Here is an 18,060-nt window from a genome sequence, read left to right as displayed (position 1 = left end):
GACAGCCTGCACCTTCTTAAAGTGCCCACTCCCGATCCAGAGTGCACCACATCTTAGCCCTTCCACATGTCCCTCATGTCTCAGAGACTGAGGGACACTGGAGCACCTCTCTGAGCTATCAAGTGTGCTTGTCCTTTTGTCCCAATAACCCTGAAAGAAACCTATGATAATCTTTATTTTACAGAGGGCAAAACCACAGCTCAGAGAAGTAAAATAACTTGCTCAAGGATACACAACCAGTAAGTTGCAGAGTCAGGATTCAACCCAGGTCTGTCTCACTCCAAAGCCAAAACACCTTCCTATGCCATCTAGCACAGATGAAGCACGTGGCAGGGGCTCAGATCACATCAGGCCGCGTAGGTGAGTGCAGGCTGGTAACACAGCAGCATCCCTTGCGCTGGGGCAAACAGACTGCAAGGCCTCCCACTTGGGCTTTTTGCAGCCTTGTTGCTGGGACCCTCAGCCCGGTGTTCTCAGCTGTAAGTCTCAACCCTGCTACCAAGGGAACTGTCAGCACTGCTGCTCAGTCTATTTCTTCTTTTTAAGGCACTCAGCATATCAGCATAAAGGCCACAGAACTATTGCTCCAGCACTCCTGTCAATGATTCCAGAAGCATTTACATGCAGTCTCTTCCACCCCCGCTTCTCTGTAGCTTTACTGTTCTAACCTCACCCAGCAGAGAATTGGGAACATTAATCCTGACCTTATTATTTGCTAATTGCTCAAAGCACACAATTAGCACCTAATTAACATAAAAGCATAGAATTTTAGCACTCAGAGGGCCCAGAAATTAGCTAGATCAACCTACTCTCTTTTAGGAGAGAACAAAAAAAAAATATATGGGAGGTAAAGTGATTTGCCCAGGGTCATACAACAAGTTAGTGATAGATCTAGGACAGAAATTAAGTTCCAGGTCTCCTGAGTTCCAGCCCCATGACACTGTGTCCCTTCTAGCTCACCCCTCTGAGGGTAGAGACTACATGTTGGTTTGATATCATCTACTGTCTCCAGCACAGGTTTGGGTACATGATATCCCCTGAACAGCAACAGCTCTATTTACTTGCAGCCCCCCACATGCCCCACAATGTACATCTGTATCTCACTTGATTCTCACAACTTTGAAGGAAGATGCTATCTTATAGATGAGGAAACAGAGGCCTAGGGAGTTAGGGCTAGAATATGGTAAGAACTAGGATTTGAGTGTAAAGCCCATGTTCTTTGCATTACACTTCCCTGCTTCTCCAATCTACGGCCCCCATCCCACAGGCCTCAGTGATCCGACGCCCTTTGTCCTTCTTCTCGATTAAGAGCTAGCTAAGGAGCCCCCTTGGAGATAAAGCTGTTATCTTTTTTTTTTTTTTTTTTTTTGGCGGTACGCGGGCCTCTCACTGTTGTGGCCTCTCCCGTTGCGGAGCACAGGCTTCGGACGCGCAGGCTCAGCGGCCATGGCTCACGGGCCCAGCCGCTCCGCGGCATGTGGGATCTTCCCGGACCGGGGCATGAACCCGTGTCCCCTGCATCAGCAGGCGGACACTCAACAACTGCGCCACCAGGGAAGCCCCGTAAGCTGTTATCTTTTGCAAGCCAATTTCGGTGTCCATCAGTGATCCTTCCCCAGAACCTCTCCCATGCCCAGGATCTCAGCATTCCCACCTGATCATGGTCAATATCGGCATCTCCTGTAATCACAATTCGCTTTTCAATCCGGGTCTCTGAAATCCCACCTTTTACAGTCTGAAACAAAAGGGAGGTGACCGTGTGAGAAAGAAAGAAAAACCCAAACAGCAAAACAAAACAACAGCAAGAAGTTAGTCTGAAAACTATACTCCAAATTTTAATCTGCTGCTGGGTACTGAATAGGGTAGCTTTCTCACACACTTGTTCAAAATCTTGGCTGGACCTGCTAAAATGAGCACACGCCTATTCCCTAGTATTGCTAAAACCTTTAATAAGCTAAACAGAAAGTCATAATTCTCTATTATTTTTACCTTTTTCTTCCTCCCAAACACCAAAGAATTTCTGTGAGTAAACAAAACAGGTGTTCCTGTTTGCTCTTTTCCTATATATTTTGATTGTTTTCAAGAGGCAAACAAATCAGAAGACTATGAACAAAAAATGTCATGAAGCTTGAAATTAGGCTCTTTATTTTAAGACATTTTCATATTACTGATGTCAAAAGACCCTCAAATAATCCCCCCAGGGTAGGTAGGTTTCCCTACTTCACAGATGAGGAAACCATGGTCTAGACATATTAAGTAACTGGCTTCCAGCCATCTGTGTGTTGATGATGGAGCTTGGTCAGCAATCTAGATTTCTTATGTACAAGAAAATGCTTTTTCATCTAGTGCTACCGCCAACATGGATTGTCTCTGATTTTCTGGGAGTAGTCCCAATTTTAGATACTTTGTCCCTCTTGCACCCATAAACAATATTCTAATAATTTTAATATTTCAGCATCCAAACTACAGTTCCCATGGCCTTGATCCTGGACATGACATAAAAATGCTTCGTGAGACCCTGAGTTCTGATATTTGGCTTGGAAAATATGGTTGCTTAATAACACCAACAACACCTGCCCTTAAACGGACTTTTTTCTTAATAGATCTTTATTGGAGTATAATTGCTTCACAATACTGTGTTAGTTTCTGTTGTACAACAAAGTGAATTAGCCATATGCATACATATATGCCCATATCCCTCCCCCACTCCCTATCCCACCCCTCTAGGTCATCGCAAAGCACCGAGCTGATCTCCCTGTGCTATGCTGCTGCTTTCCACTAGCTAACTAGTTTACATTCGGTAGTGTATACATGTTGATGTTACTCTCACTTCACCCCAGCTTCCCCTCCCCCACCGCGTCCTCAAGTCCATTCTCTATGTCTATGTCTTTATTCCTGCCCTGCCACTAGGTTCATCAGTACCATTTTTCTTTTTTAGATTCCATATATATGTGTTAGCATACAGTATTTGTTTTTCGCTTTCTGACTTACTTCACTCTGTATGACAGACTCTAGGTCCATCCACCTCACTACAAATAACTCAGTTTCACTTCTTTTTATGGCTAACATTCCATTGTATATATGTGCCATATCTTCTTTATCCATTCATCTGTCGACGGACATTTAGGTTGGTTCCATGCTCTGGCTATTGTAAATAGTGCTTCAGTGAACACTGTGGCACATGTCTCTTTTTGGTTTTTTTGTTTATTTATTTATTTATTCATGGCTGCATTGGGTCTTCGTTGCTGCGCGCAGGCTTTCTCTAGTTGCAGCGAGTGGGGCTACTCTTTGTTGAGGTGCGTGGGCTTCTCATTGTGGTGGCTTCTTTTGTGCCGTGGAGCACGGGCTCTAGGCAAATGGGCTTCAGTAGTTGTGGCACATGGGTTCAGTAATTGTGGCTCAGGGACTCTAGAGCGCAGGCTTGGGCTTAGTTGCTCCGTGACATGTGGGATCTTCCCGGACCGGGCTCGAACCCATGTCCTCTGCATTGGCAGGCGGATTCTTAACCACTGCGCCACCAGGGACGTCCCCGTGTCTCTTTTTGAATTATGGTTTTCTCAGGGTATATGCCCAGTAGTGGGATTGCTGGATCATAGGGTAGTTCTTTTTTTTAGTTTATTAAGGAACCTCCATACTGTTCTCCATAGTGGTTGTATCAATTTACATTCTGACTAACAGTGGAGGAGAGTTCCCTTTTCACCACACCCGTTCCAGCATTTATTGTTTCTAGATTTTTTGATAATGGCCATTCTGACCAGTGTGAGGTAATACCTCATTGTAGTTTTGATTTGCATTTCTCTAATAGTAAGTGATGTTGAGCATCTTTTCATGTGCCTCTTGGCCATTTGTATGTCTTCTCTGGTGAAATGTCTATTTAGGTCTTCCACCTATTTTTTTAATTGAATTGTTTGGTTTTTTTTGTATTGAGCTCCATGAGCTGGTTGTATATTTTGGAGATTAATCCTTTGTCCATTGTTTCATTTGCAAATATTTTCTCCTATTCTGAGGGTTGTCTTTTCGCCTTGTTTATGGTTTCCTTTGCTGTGCAAAAGCTTTTAAGTTTACTTAGGTCCCATTTGTTTATTTTTGTTTTTATTTCCATTTCTCTAGGAGGTGGGTCAAAAAAGATCTTGCTGTGGTTTATGTCAAAGAGTGTTTTTCCTATGTTTTCCTCTGAGTTTTATAGTGTCTGGTCTTACATTTAGGTCTTTAATCCATTTGGAGTTTGTTTGTTTGTTTTTTGAGTTTATTTTTGTGTATTGTATTAGGGAGTGTTCTAATTTTACTCTTTTACATATAGCTGTCCAGTTTTCCCAGCACCACTAATTGAAGAGACTGTCTTTTCTCTGTTGTATGTTCTTACCTCCTTTGTCAAAGATCAGGTGACCATATGTGCGTGGGTTTATCTCTGGGCTTTCTATCCTGTACCATTGATCTATATTTCTGTTTTTGTGCCAGTACCATACTGTCTTGATTACTGTAGCTTTGTAGTTTAGTTTGAAGTTGGGGAGCCTGATTCCTCCAGCTCTGTTTTTCTTTCTCAAGATTGCTTTGGCTATTTGGGGTCTTTGTGTCTCCATACGAACTGTAAAGTTTTTTGTTCTAATTTTGTGAAGAATGCCATTGGTAGTTTGATGGGGATTGCATTGAATCTGTAGATTGCTTTGGGTAGTATAGTCATTTTCACAATATTGATTCTTCCAATCCAAGAACATGGTATATTTCTCCATCTGTTTATGTCACCTTTGATTTCTTTTATCAGTGTTTTATAGTTTTCTGAGTACAAGTCTTTCGCCTCCTTAGGTAGGTTTATTCCTAGGCATTTTATTCATTTTGTTGCGATGGTAAATGGGATTGTTCCTTATTTTCTCTTTCTGATTTTTCCTTGTTAGTGTATAGGAATGCGAGACATTTCTGATTTTTTTTTACATCTTTATTGGAGTATAATTGCTTACAATGGTGTGTTAGTTTCTGCTTTATAACAAAGTGAATCAGTTATACATATACATATGTTCCCATATCTCTTCTCTCTTGTGTCTCCCTCCCTCCCACCCTCCCTATCCCCTGATTTTTTTTTTTTATGTTCCTGATCTTAGTAGAAATGCTTTCAGTTTTTCACCATTGAGTATGATGTTTGCTGTGGGTTTGTCATATATGGCCTTTATGATGTTGAGGTAGTTTCCCTCTATGCCCATTTTCTGGAGAGTTTTTATCATAAATGGATGTTGAATTTTGTCAAAAGCTTTTTCTGCATCTATTGAGATGATCATATGGTTTTTATTCCTTAATTTGTTAATATGGTGTACCACATTGATTGATTTGCGTATACTGAAGAATTCCTGCATCCCTGGGATAAATCCCACTTGATGATGGTGTCTGATCCTTTCGATATGTTGTTGGATTCTGTTTGCTAGTATTTTGTTCAGGATTTTTGCATCTATGTTCATCAGTGATACTGGTCTGTAATTTTTTTTGTGATATCTTTTTCTGGTTTTGGTTTCAGGGTGGTGGTGGCTTCGTAGAATGAATTTGGGAGTGTTCCTCCATCTGCAATATTTTTGGAGAGTTTGAGAAGGATCGGTGTTAGCTCTTCTCTAAATGTTTGATAGAATTCGGCTGTGAAGCCATCTGGTCCTGACTTTCGTTTGTTGGAGGATTTTTAATTACAGTTTCAATTTCATTACTTGTGATATGTCTGTTTATATTTTCTAATTCTTCCTGGTTCAGTCTTGGAAAATTGTACCTTTCTAAGAATTTGTCCATTTCTTTGTGGTTGTCAATTTTATTGGCATATAGTTGTTTGTAGTAGTCTCTTATAATCCTTTGTATTTCTGTGGTGTCAGCTGTGATTTCTCCTTTTTTCATTTCTTATTTTATTGATTTGCATCCTCTCCCTTTTTTTCTTGGTGAGTCTGGCTAAGGGTTTATCTATTTTGTTTGTCTTCTCAAAGAAACAGCTTTCAGTTTTATTGATCCTTGCTACTGTTTTCTTCATTTCTATTTCATTGACTTCTGCTCTGATCTTTATGATTTCTTTCCTTCTACTGACTTTGGGTTTTCTTTGTTCTTCTTTCTCTCGTTGATTTAGGTGTAGGGTTAGGTTGTTTATTTGAGATTTTTCTATTTCTTGAGGTGAGACTGAATTGCTATAAACTTTCCTCTTAGAACTGCTTTTGCTGCATCTCATAGGTTTTGGGTCACTGTGTTTTCATTGTCATTTGTTTCTATGTATTTTTTTATTTCTTCTTTGATTTCTTCAGTGATGTCTTGGTTATTTAGTAACACATTTTTTAGCCTCCAAGTATTTGTGGTTTTTACAGTTTTTTTCCTGTAGCTTATTTCCAATTTCATAGCATTGTGGTCAGAAAAGATACTTGATATGATTTCAATTTTCTTAAATTTTCCAAGGCTTGATTTGTGACCCAATGTGATCTATCCTGGAGAATGTTCCATGTGCACTTGAGAAGAAAGTGTACTCTTCCACTTCTGGGTGGAATGCTCTATAAATATCAATTAAATCTACCTGGTCTATTGTATCATTTAAAGCTTGTGTTTCCTTAGTTATTTTCTGTTTGGATGATATGTCCATTGGTGTAAGTGGGGTGTTAAAGTCCCATACTATTATTGTGTTACTGTCTATTTCCACTTTCCTGGTTGTTAGCATTTGCCTTATGTATTGAGGTGCTCCTATGTTGGGTGCATAAACATTTATAATTGTTATATCATCTTCTTGGATTGATCCCTTGATCATTATGCAGTGTCCTTCCTTATCTCTTGCAACAGTCTTTATTTTAAAGTCTATTTTATCTGATACGAATATTGATACTCCAGCTTTCTTTTGATTTCCATTTGCATGGAATATCTTTTTCCATTCCCTCATTTTCAGTCTGTACGTGTCCCTAGGTCTGAAGTGGGTCTCTTGTAGACAGCATATATATGGGTCTTGTTTCTGTATCCATTCAGCCAGTCTGTGTCTTTTGGATGGGGCATTTAATCCATTTACATTTAAGGTTATTATCGATATGTATGTTCCTATTACCATTTTCTCTTTTTTAAAATTTATTTATTTTATATATTTATTTTTGGCTGTGTTGGGTCTTCATTGCTGCGCACAGGCTTTCTCTAATTGTGTCAACAGGCTTCTCATTGTGGTGGCTTCTCTTGTTGCACAGCAATGGGCCCTAGGTGTGCAGCCTTCAGTAGTTGTGGTGTGTGGGCTCAGTAGCTGTGGCTCGAAGGCCCTAGAACGCAGGCTCAGTAGTTGTGGCGCATGGGCTTAGTTGCTCTGCGGCATGTGGGATCTTCCCGGACCAGGGCTTGAACCCGCGTTCCCTGCATTGGCAGGTGGATTCTTAACCACTGCACCACCAGGGAAGCCCCCTATTACCATTTTTTAAATTGTTTGGGGTTTGTTTTTGTGGGTCTTTTTCTTCTCTTGTGTTTCCAGCCTAGAGAAGTTTCTTTAGCATTTGTTGTAAAGCTGGTTTGGTGGTGCTGAATTCTCTTAGCTTTTGCTTGTCTGAAAAGCTTTTGACTTCTCCCTCGAATCTGAATGAGATACTTGCTGGGTAGAGTAATCTTGGTTGTAGGTTTTTCTCTTTCATCACTTTAAGTATATCCTGCCACTCCCTTCTGGCCTGCAGAGTTTCTGCTGAAAAATCAGCTGATAACCTAATGGGGATTCCTTTGTGGGTTATTTTTGGTTTTTCCCTTGCTGCTTTTAATATTTTTTCTTTGAATTTAATTTTTGTTAGTTTGATTAATATGTGTCTTGGTGTGTTTCTCCTAGGGTTTATCCTGTATGGGACTCTCTGTGCTTCCTGGATTTGGGTGACAATTTCCTTTCCTATGTTAGGGAAGTTTTCCACTATAATCTCTTGAAATATTTTTTCAGACCCTTTCTATTTCTCTTCTTCTTCTGGGACGCCTATAATTCGAATGTTGGTGCATTTGGTGTTATCCCAGAGGTCTCTGAGACTGTCTTCAATTCTTTTCATTCTTTTTTCTTTATTCTGCTCCTCGGCAGTTATTTCCACCATTCTGTCTTCCAGCTCACTTATTGATTCTTCTGCCTCAGTTATTCTGTTATTGATACCCTCTAGTGTATTTTTCATTGCAGTTATTGTGTTGTTCATCTCTGTTTGTTTTTTCTTTAGTTCTTCTAGATCTTTGCTTAACATTTCTTGTATTTTCTCAATCCGTGCCTCCATTCTATTTCCGACATTCTGGATCATCTTTACTATCATTACTCTGATTTCTTTTTCAGGTAGATTGCCTCTTTTCTCTTCATTTATTTGGTCTTGTAGGTTTTTACCTTGCTCCTTCATCTGTGACATATTTTTTTGCTGTCCCTTTTTTTAGTGGTGTGCGGGCCTCTCACTGTTGTGGCCTCTCCCGTTGCGGAGCACAAGCTCCAGACGCGCAGGCTCAGTGGCCACGGCCCACGGGCCCAGCCACTCCACAGCATGTGGGATCCTCCCGGACTGGGGCATGAACCCACGTCTCCTGCATTGGCAGGTGGACTCTCAACCACTGCGCCACCAGGGAAGCCCTGCTGTCTTATTTTTTATTTTCTTTTTTTTATGAGTGGGATTGTGTTCCTGTCTTACTGGTTGTTTGGACTGAGGCTTCCAACACTGGAGTTTGTAGGCTGTTGGGTAGAGCTGGGTCTTGGTGCTGAGATGAGGACCTCAGGGAGACCTCATTCTGATGAATGTTCCCTGGGGTCTGAGGCTCTCTGTTAGTCCAGTAGTTTGGACTCAGAGCTCCCACCGCAGGCACTTCAGCCCGACCCCTGGCTCATGAACCAAGATCCCGCAAGCCCATGCCAGGTGGCAAAAAAAAAAAAAAAGGAGAACAATAACAAAGTAAAAAATAAAATTAGACGAGGTAACTAACAGATATGTTAGAAAAAATATAAAAATAAAATATAGATGAAACAACAACTGGAAGGTAAAACAGAACCACAATAGTAAAAAAGAGGAGAAAAAAAAGTGGAAAAAGGCCTTGGCTGTGGAGGGCGGGCCTAAGCAGGGGCGAGGTTTGGGTGGTGGGCGGGGCCTATGCTTAGGACCCACAGGGCTGGAAAAGGCCCTGGGAAGGAAGGAGGCGTGGTGGGGCCTAGGCTCAACAGAACAGAAGGGGCCCAGTGCCCCCTGCCTCCTGCCTCTGGTCTCAGAGGGCAGTGAACCCCCTTGGCTTCTTGGGCTCGAGTGGGCGGGGCAAACACCCTTTGCTCCTTTCCTGCTCCTCCGGTCCTGGAGGGTCCCTCCCACCTGCCTCTCCTATTCTCTCCTGGCCTCCCTCCTACGACCCCAGGACCAACCCAGCCCAGAGGGGACCTCTGAGGGCGTAGGAGCCGCCCAATAGCCAGGCAGACTTCCCCGGCCCATTGGGCAGGGGAAACGCTGGGCATGCTCCCCCCTGACCCGAGACCCCGAGGGTCCCTCCAGGCATCGGAACCCCTCCCCCTTCTCAGCCACCCCTCAGGGGCGCTGGTCCTGTCCAGCCTCCACTTCTCCTCCCCCCTCAGTCTCCCCACATCCTACCGGTTCGCTTGGGGGTTCTTCCCATCTCCTTGGGCATCAGGGTCCCACACCAGCATTCGGCAGGCACCCTAGTTGTGGGGAGACGCGAACTCTGCGTCTGACTTTTTAAACTGAATTTTTAGGCTGACCTCCACAGCCAGACAGGGGACTCACTGACCAGGGAGACAGACGAATGTGTAAAGAGAACAACCACATGTGACTTTAATGAGACCATGAAGTAGACAGGGATGCTCAGGGTCTCCCTGGGTTTATTGCTGGGGAAAGCAACAGGGCCTTTTCACCAGGGACACTGGGAAAAATTTGGCTCAGTAGGGAAGAAGCTGAAAACCCTTGCTTATGGACCAGGGTTCTTGCAGAGAGGCAGCAAGCTTGGCATGCCACTGGATTTCAGAAGGAATTTCTAGCTGTCTGTTACCTTGGTAATTTGAGTTGTGGTGGTGCTGCTGGTGGTCTCAGATGTGATGGTCTGAGCTGTCAGCAAGACTCCTGGGTCCAAGTCCCCGTTGCTGTCGTCAGTCTGCAGAAGGAGACACAACTCGTCACCATGCCTCTTAGGAAACCTCATGGGCAAATGTTGTAGATGCAGCTTTGCTCTGCAGCTGCACGTTCTAAAGCAAAAACCCAATTCCCTTCCAGTGATCTCTTAATTAATAAAATTAATCCCCTGGGAACAAAGCTCCTTCTAAAATAGTTGGACAAGTCCAGTTTCCCCAGCACTGGGTCAGTGACAGGAGTGGATGAGAAAAAGGAGGCAGGAGTGTAACCACAGGTTCAACAAGAGTGACAGTAACTATGCACATGTATACAGCATTTTACAGCTCATAAATGGCTTTCAAAACTTTCTTTTTTGATGCTTACACAAGCCCTGTGAATATAAATAGAAAAGGCAGAAACTTATTAGCACTCCCAGGTAAGACTCAGGCTCAGAGAAAGCGAGTGATTTGCCCAAGGACTCAAAACTACTGGTATTGTACACTGACTCAGAGGGGCATTTAGAGAATTGCGATTATTTTCATAAAGAATTCTGCAGCAAGCAATGTGCTAGGTTACCATCTTCTCCACCTCTTTATATAAGTCATTTGCATTATAAGCAGAGGCCTCCAACTTTTTTATGAGCAGGGCCACATTTCATTGAGGCAAAACTTTGAGATACTGTGGGGAGGGCAGAAGGAGGAGAAGAGAATTAGAAAAGAGAAGAGTCCCTGGCTGGATTCACTTCCAGGTAGGAATATGGACAAAACAAAGAGAGGGAACATGATTGTGTCACCTAAGTCTTTCATACACGTCACCCTCATACCAGGCATATTATTGGCTAGTTTACTAACACTTTCTTCAGCCCAGACATATTTATCTACCTTAGATTCAGACTCAGCTAACATTTATTGCACTTGTACTATATGCCAAGCACATAATGCAACTATTACCTCAATCACACCTCTCAGTTTCTGAAGTAGGTACTATTATTATACTCACTGTATAGTTCAGAAAAGTGAGGTCCAGAGAGGTTAAATAATTTTCCAAAGGGATTTCCCTGGTGGCCCAGTGGTAAAGAATCCACCTTCTAATTCAGGGGATGCGGGTTCGATCCCTGGTCAGGGAACGAAGATCCCACATGCCACAGGGCAACTAAGCCCGTGCACCACAACTACTGAGCTCATGCACCTCAACTAGAGAGCCCACGTGCAACAAACTACAGAGCCCATGTGCCCTGGAGCCTGCACACCACAACTAGAGAGAAGCCCATGTGCTGCAACAAAAGATCCAGTGTGCCACAACTAAGACCCAATGCAGCCAAAAACATAAAAGCACATAAATTAATTAAATAAAAAGAAACCTTAAAAAAATAATAATTTGCCAAGGTTCTATGCTAATAAGTGCTTGAACTAGGACTGAGGGCAAAGACTTCCTGTCTGAAGATTGGGGTTCAGGTCCCAGCTCAGACAGTGGCTGGCTGTGGAACCTTGGGCAAGTCATTCTGACTTTTCTGAGCTTTAGTTTTCTCATTTTTATAACAGGCTACCCTGTAAGATGTGCTCTGCCTCCACTGTAGCACTGCTGTGAAGATCAAAAGAGATGTTAGAAATAAAAGCACATTATAAGTTGTTATTAAGAATCTGTGTACCAATATATACACAAGGGACTATTACTCAACCATTAAAAAGAATGAAATAATGCCATTTGTAGCAACATGGATGGACGTAGAGATTATCAAGTGAAGCAAGTCAGACAGAGAAAGACAAATATGATATCACTTATACGTGGAATCTAAAAAAATGATACAAATGAACTTATTTATAAAACAGAAATAGGCTCACAGACATAGAAAACAAACTTATGGTTACCAAAGGGGAAAGGGTTGGGGGGAGGGATAAATTAGGAGTTTGGGATTAAAATATACACACTATTATATATAAAATAACCAACAAGGACTTACTGTATAGCATAGGGAACTATACTCAATACCTTGTAATAACCTATCTAAAGAACAGATATATACATGTATGTATAACTGAATCACTTTGCTGTACACCGAAACACAACATTGTAAATCAACTATACGTCAATAACAATTTTTTTAATCCAAAAAAAAAAGAATTTGCGTGCCAAGAGGGCTAAACCTTTTTGAAAAGCTCCTCCTCTACTAACCCTAAGAATCTATTTTTTTCTACCTCCCTCCCACCCCCTTCCTCCTCCTTTTCTGTCTCTGAAGAAGGTGGAAGAGGGAGGAGACATTGTTATGATTTCCAACTTAACACTCTTTCCACATGGGGCCTCTTTTCTTACCAGTGTTTTCTCAAAATGGTACTGTAGCTTTCAGTTGCTTATAAAGTTAACCATCCCTTTATCCCATGACACAGCAGTTCCACTCTTAGGTGTTTACCCAAGATAAGTGAAAACATATGTCCACAGAAAAACTCACACATGAATGTTTAAAGCAGCTTTATCCATATTTGCCCCCAACTGGAATCAACTCAACCATCCATCAACAAATGAAAGGATAAACAAATTGCGGTATATTCATACAATGGAATACTACTCAACAATAAAAAACAGTGAACTATGGATTCATATAACATGGATGAATCTGAAAAACATGTTCAGACACAAAAGGGTATGACTGTATACTTCCATTTATATGAAGTCCAAGAACAGGTAAAACTAAGCTATGATAAGAGAAATCAGAGCAGTGGCTGCCTAGAGGGATAGGGATGGACTGGCAAAGGCTATGAAGAAAGTTTCAGGAGTGATGAAAATGTTCTGAACCCAAATGTGTCTTGGTTACACAGGTAGATACATTCGTCAAAACCAATAAAGAATTGAACTCTTGGGCTTCCCTGGTGGCGCAGTGGTTGAGAGTCCGCCTGCCGATGCAGGGGACACGGGTTCGTGCCCCGGTCCGGGAGGATCCCACATGCCGCGGAGCAGCTGGGCCCATGAGCCATGGCCGCTGAGCCTGCGCGTCCAGAGCCTGTGCTCCGCAACGGGAGAGGCCACAACAGTGAGAGGCCCGCGTACCACAAAAAAACAAACAAACAAAAAACTGAACTCTTAACGTCTGTGCATATCACCGTATGTAAATGTTACCTCAGGTACACATACATGCACATATATGCAAACAGTAAAACCCTATTCTGGCTCCCCACCTCCTCTCGCCATGTCCCAAAATGTAGGAATTATGGATGGATTAAAAAAAGGTTCTCAGTCCGCCTGCCGATGCAGGGGACACGGGTTCATTCCCCGGTCCGGGAAGATCCCACATGCCGCGGAGTGGCTGGGCCTGTGAGCCATGGCCGCTGAGCCTGCGCGTCCGGAGCCTGTGCTCCGCTACGGGAGAGGCCGTAACAGTGAGAGGCCTGCGTACCGCAAAAAAAAAAAAAAAAAAAGGTTCTCAGGTTTACTTGTCTGGAAAGATAATAAAAACACAAGCAGAAATAATTATAGTAAATAAACAACAACAATAGCAAATAATTATCTGGTGCTTATTATGTGCCAGGCACTTTTTCTACAAATTATTTACAGCATACTGCACTGAGCTTTTTCATTTACCAGTTTATCACGTAGCTATTCCCAGCAGAAGCTTTTAAAAATAACTGTAAAGCATTACCTTAATGGGATGTACTATAATTTATTTAACCTGCTCCCTATTGAAGGACATTTAGATTGTTTCCATGGTAGTGACAACTTAATTTGAAATGCACATTGTGAAACTCACATTTTATGTACATTAACTCATTTATTCCTCTCAACAACCCTATGAGGTACAACTATTATTAGCCTCATTTTACAAATGAGGAAACTGAGGCACACAGTGATTCAGTAACTTGACTGCACACTAGTAAGTGATGGAGCAGGTTCAAACCCAGAAAATCTAATTCCAAAGTCAATACTTTTCCTCACTATACTCCACTGTCTAGTCAATAAGAAGTAATTTGTATCTTGGCTGACTGTCTTAGATGTATAACAATATAATATCTACCATTTTGGAATAGCCACTATGTGCCAGGCAAATATTATCTTTATCTCAGTGACCTTAAAAAGGTATTTTTCAGAAGAGAAGGCTAAGGCTCAGAGGTTAAGTGACTTGCTGAAGGTCATGAAACTAGCAAGTGTTGGAATGAAGATCCAGGTCTCTCTAACTCCAAAGCCCACATGCTTTATCTTGTACTTCATAATGCCTCTGTATTTCTCTTACATGCTAGGATATTTTAAAATGACTGCTTCCTTTCCCTTTTTTGTAGGGGCTATACTCAAACCAAACATGGGCTTCTGTGGTCAGGATGGCCCTAACAACTTTTTTAATAATTTACTTTGAACGATTAAAAACATTTTTTTTTGATATGCACATGCTACAAAATTTTAAATCTTTAAAATGGAGATCAATGAATTGTTGGTCTCCCTCCCACTCCTAACCACAGCCTGCATCCCAGGCCTCTTCATCCCAGGCCACCACTGGTGGTTTTTTGTTTTTGTTTTTCTAAGTACCCATTCAGAGTTAGTATATTCACATATAAGCCTATTCATACATAGCTGTACATACAACCCTTTTCCCTCCCATAAACAGTAGCATATTATTTATACCATATTGCACTGCATTTTTTCATTTACCGATTTATCACGTAGATTATTCCCATCAGAAGGTTTTTTTAATGGCTGCACAGAATTGCCTTAATTGGATGTACCATAATTTACAAACATGTTCCCTACTGATAGACAGTTAGGTTGTTTCCATGGTAGTGACAACTTAAAGGGTTCCCTCCCATCTGCAAGTACTTCTTTTCTAAACGTCCTTGGCTCATTGTGTGCACAATCTTAAAGGAATGTCCCCAGACTTCCTTTGTAGTCCGCTTCACAGCCAAGTCCTTTTCATCCATCAGTGTCTCTCCTGACGCAGCTCTTTCTTCTTGTTTCCTCAGGCTACACCTCAGTTCTTCACAAGTAACCCCCCAGACTTCCCGTAGCCGTATTCCTGTCTCTAGGCAGCCTCTCCTTTAATAGGTGCAGCATACAGCTTTAGGAACCATCTTCCAAAACCATTGCTTTAATTAGGCCACTTTATCACCACTGCCAGAAAACTTGAAGCAATTTCTCATTATTTACCAAACTCAAATTCTACACTCTGGACCACAAGAGAGAGACACGGGAAGTATACTAATGTTAACTGAATGTCTATGAATGCACCAAGCGCTTTACTGACATCATTTCACTCCATCCTCCCTTAAATCTTGCAGTGGTATGTCGTATTATCCCCATTTTACACACAGGAAACAGAGGCTTACAGAGATGAGCGATTTGTTTAAAGTTATCCAGCTAGTACATGGTCGAGCTAGGATACAAATTCTACTTGTCTAATTGCAAAGCAAGTGCTTTTAATTGGCAAGTTACACGGCTTCCTAAAGGTGGATATCATCATCCAGTTTATGGTGATGTGAGGATTAACTGAAAGGATTCATGTGAAAACACCCAGCCAGAGCTCCATGTAGCTGTCTCCTTCCCATTATGCAGGCTTCAGCTAAAATGTCACTTTCTCAGAGGGGATTTTCATGACTATTCTAGCCCCAAAATAGCAACTTTTCATGTTATTCCACATTGTCTAACTCTTGATCCTATTTAATTTCTTTATAGCACTTATCACTATCTGAAATTCATACATTTATGTGTTTTATTGCCTGTCTCACCTGACTAGAATGTCAGTTCCAGAGCATAGGGCCTGTGTCCACCCTGTACACTGCTTTGGCCTAACATATAAATGCTCAACAAATACTGGTTGCAGTAATGAATTAACAGCTCAGTTTATAGAAGGAAAATTTTCTCTCAATTTTGGCATCTGTGAATAAGAAATACAAGAAAAACAACTCAGAAGGCAGGCAGCAGAAGCAAGAAGAACAACAATCCTGCAGCCTGTAGGACAAAAGCCACATTCACAGAAAGACAGACAAGATGAAAAGGCAGAGGGCTATGTTCCAGATGAAGGAACAAGATAAAACCCCAGAAGAACAACTAAATGAAATGGAGATAGGCAATCTTGCAGAAAAAGAATTCAGAATAATGATAGTGAAGATGATCCAGGACCTTGGAAAAAGAATGGAGGCAAAGATCGAGAAGATGCAAGAAATGTTTAACAAAGATCTAGAAGAACTAAAGAACAAACAAACAGAGATGAACAATACAATAATTGAAATGAACACTACACTAGAAGGAATCAATAGCAGAATAACTAAGGCAGAAGAATGGATAAGTGACCTGGAAGACAGAATGGTGGAATTCACTGCTGCGGAACAGAATAAAGAAAAAAGAATGAAAAGAAATGAAGACAGCCTAAGAGACCTCTGGGACAACATTAAATGCAACAATATTCGCATTATAGGGGTCCCAGAAGGAGAAGAGAGAGAGAAAGGACCCGAGAAAATGTTTCAAGAGATTATAGTTGAAAACTTCCCTAACATGGGAAAGGAAATAGCTACCCAAGTCCAGGAAGTGCAGAGAGTCCCACACAGGATAAACCCAAGGAGAAACACGCCGAGACACACAGTAATCAAATTGGCAAAAACTAAAGACAAAGAAAAATTATTGAAAGCAGCAAGGGAAAAACGATAAATAACATACAAGGGAACTCCCATAACGTTAACAGCTGATTTCTCAGCAGAAACTCTTCAAGCCAGAAGGGAGTGGCATGATATACTTAGATGAAAGGGAAGAACCTACAACCAAGATTACTTAGCAAGGATCTCATTCAGATTCTATGGAGAAATCAAAACATTTACACACAAGCAAAAGCTAAGAGAATTCAGCACCACCAAACCAGCTCTACAACAAACGCTAAAGGAACTTCTCTAAGTGGGAAACAAAAGAGAAGAAAAGGATCTACAGAAAAAGCCTCCAAACAATTAAGAAAATGGTAATAGTAACATACATATCGATAATTACCTTAAACATGAATGGATTAAATGCTCCAACCAAAAGACATAGGCTTGCTGAATGGATACAAAAACAAGACCCATATATATACTGTCTACAAGAGACACACTTCAGACCTAGGGACACATACAGACTGTAAGGGGATGGAAAAAGATATTCCATGCAAACGGAAATCAAAAGAAAGCTGGAGTAGCAATACTCATATCAGATAAAATAGACTTTAAAATAAAGAATGTTACAAGAGACAAGGAAGGACACTACATAATGATCAAGGGATCAATCCAATAAGAAGATATAACAATTATAAATATATATGCACCCAACATAGGAGCACCTCAATACATAAGGCAACCACACACAGCTATAAAAGAGGAAATCGACAGTAACACAATAATACTGGGGGACTTACCTCACTTACACCAATGGACAGATCATCCAAAATGAAAATTAATAAGGAAACACAAGCTTTATATGAAACAATAGACAAGATAGATTTACTTGATATTTATAGGACATTCCATCCAAAAGCAGCAGATTACACTTTCTTCTCAAGTGCACACAGAACATTCTCCAGGACAGATCATATCCTGGGTCACAAATCAAGCCTCAGTAAATTAAGAAAACTGAAATCATATCAAGCATCTTTCCAACCACAATGCTATGAGATTAGAAATCAATTACAGGGAAAAAAACATAAAATCACAAACACATGGAGGCTAAAAAATATGTTACTACATAACCAAGAGATCACTGAAGAAATCCAAGAGGAAATCCAAAAATATCTAGAGACAAATGACAATGAAAACACGATGATCCAAAACCTATGGCATGCAGCAAATGCAGTTCTAAGAAGGAAGTTTATAGCTATACAAGCCTACCTCAAGAAACAAGAAAAATCTCAAATAAACAATCTAATGTTACACCTAAAGGAACTAGAGAAAGAAGAACAAACAAAACCCAAAGTTAGCAGAAGGAAAGAAATCATAAAGAACAGAGCAGAAATAAATGAAATAGGAACAACAGCAAAGATCAATAAAACTAAAAGCTGCTTCTTTGAGAAGATAAACAAAATTGATAAACCATTAGCCATATTCAT

At 41.2% G+C, this 18,060-nt stretch overlaps 1 protein-coding gene across 14 annotated transcripts in view; it reads right to left on the bottom strand.

The window, feature by feature from the left end:
• Positions 1–18,060, bottom strand: part of EPB41 (erythrocyte membrane protein band 4.1) — a 205,130-nt gene that overhangs the window by 5,756 nt on the left and 181,314 nt on the right. For 13 of the 14 annotated variants that reach the window (XM_079913022.1, XM_079913023.1, XM_079913024.1 and 10 more), the window contains 2 exons: positions 9,964–10,065; positions 1,655–1,735 (listed from right to left, as the gene is read on the bottom strand). In XM_079913022.1, the coding sequence (XP_079769148.1) occupies positions 1,655–1,735; positions 9,964–10,065 (183 nt within the window). The remainder of the gene's footprint in view (positions 1–1,654; positions 1,736–9,963; positions 10,066–18,060) is intronic. The other variant, XM_079913028.1, reaches the window with a different exon arrangement.

This window comes from Stenella coeruleoalba (assembly GCF_951394435.1).
Source record: "Stenella coeruleoalba genome assembly, chromosome: 1".
Taxonomy (NCBI): domain Eukaryota; kingdom Metazoa; phylum Chordata; class Mammalia; order Artiodactyla; family Delphinidae; genus Stenella; species Stenella coeruleoalba.
This window is presented reverse-complemented; position numbering and strand designations above follow the sequence as displayed.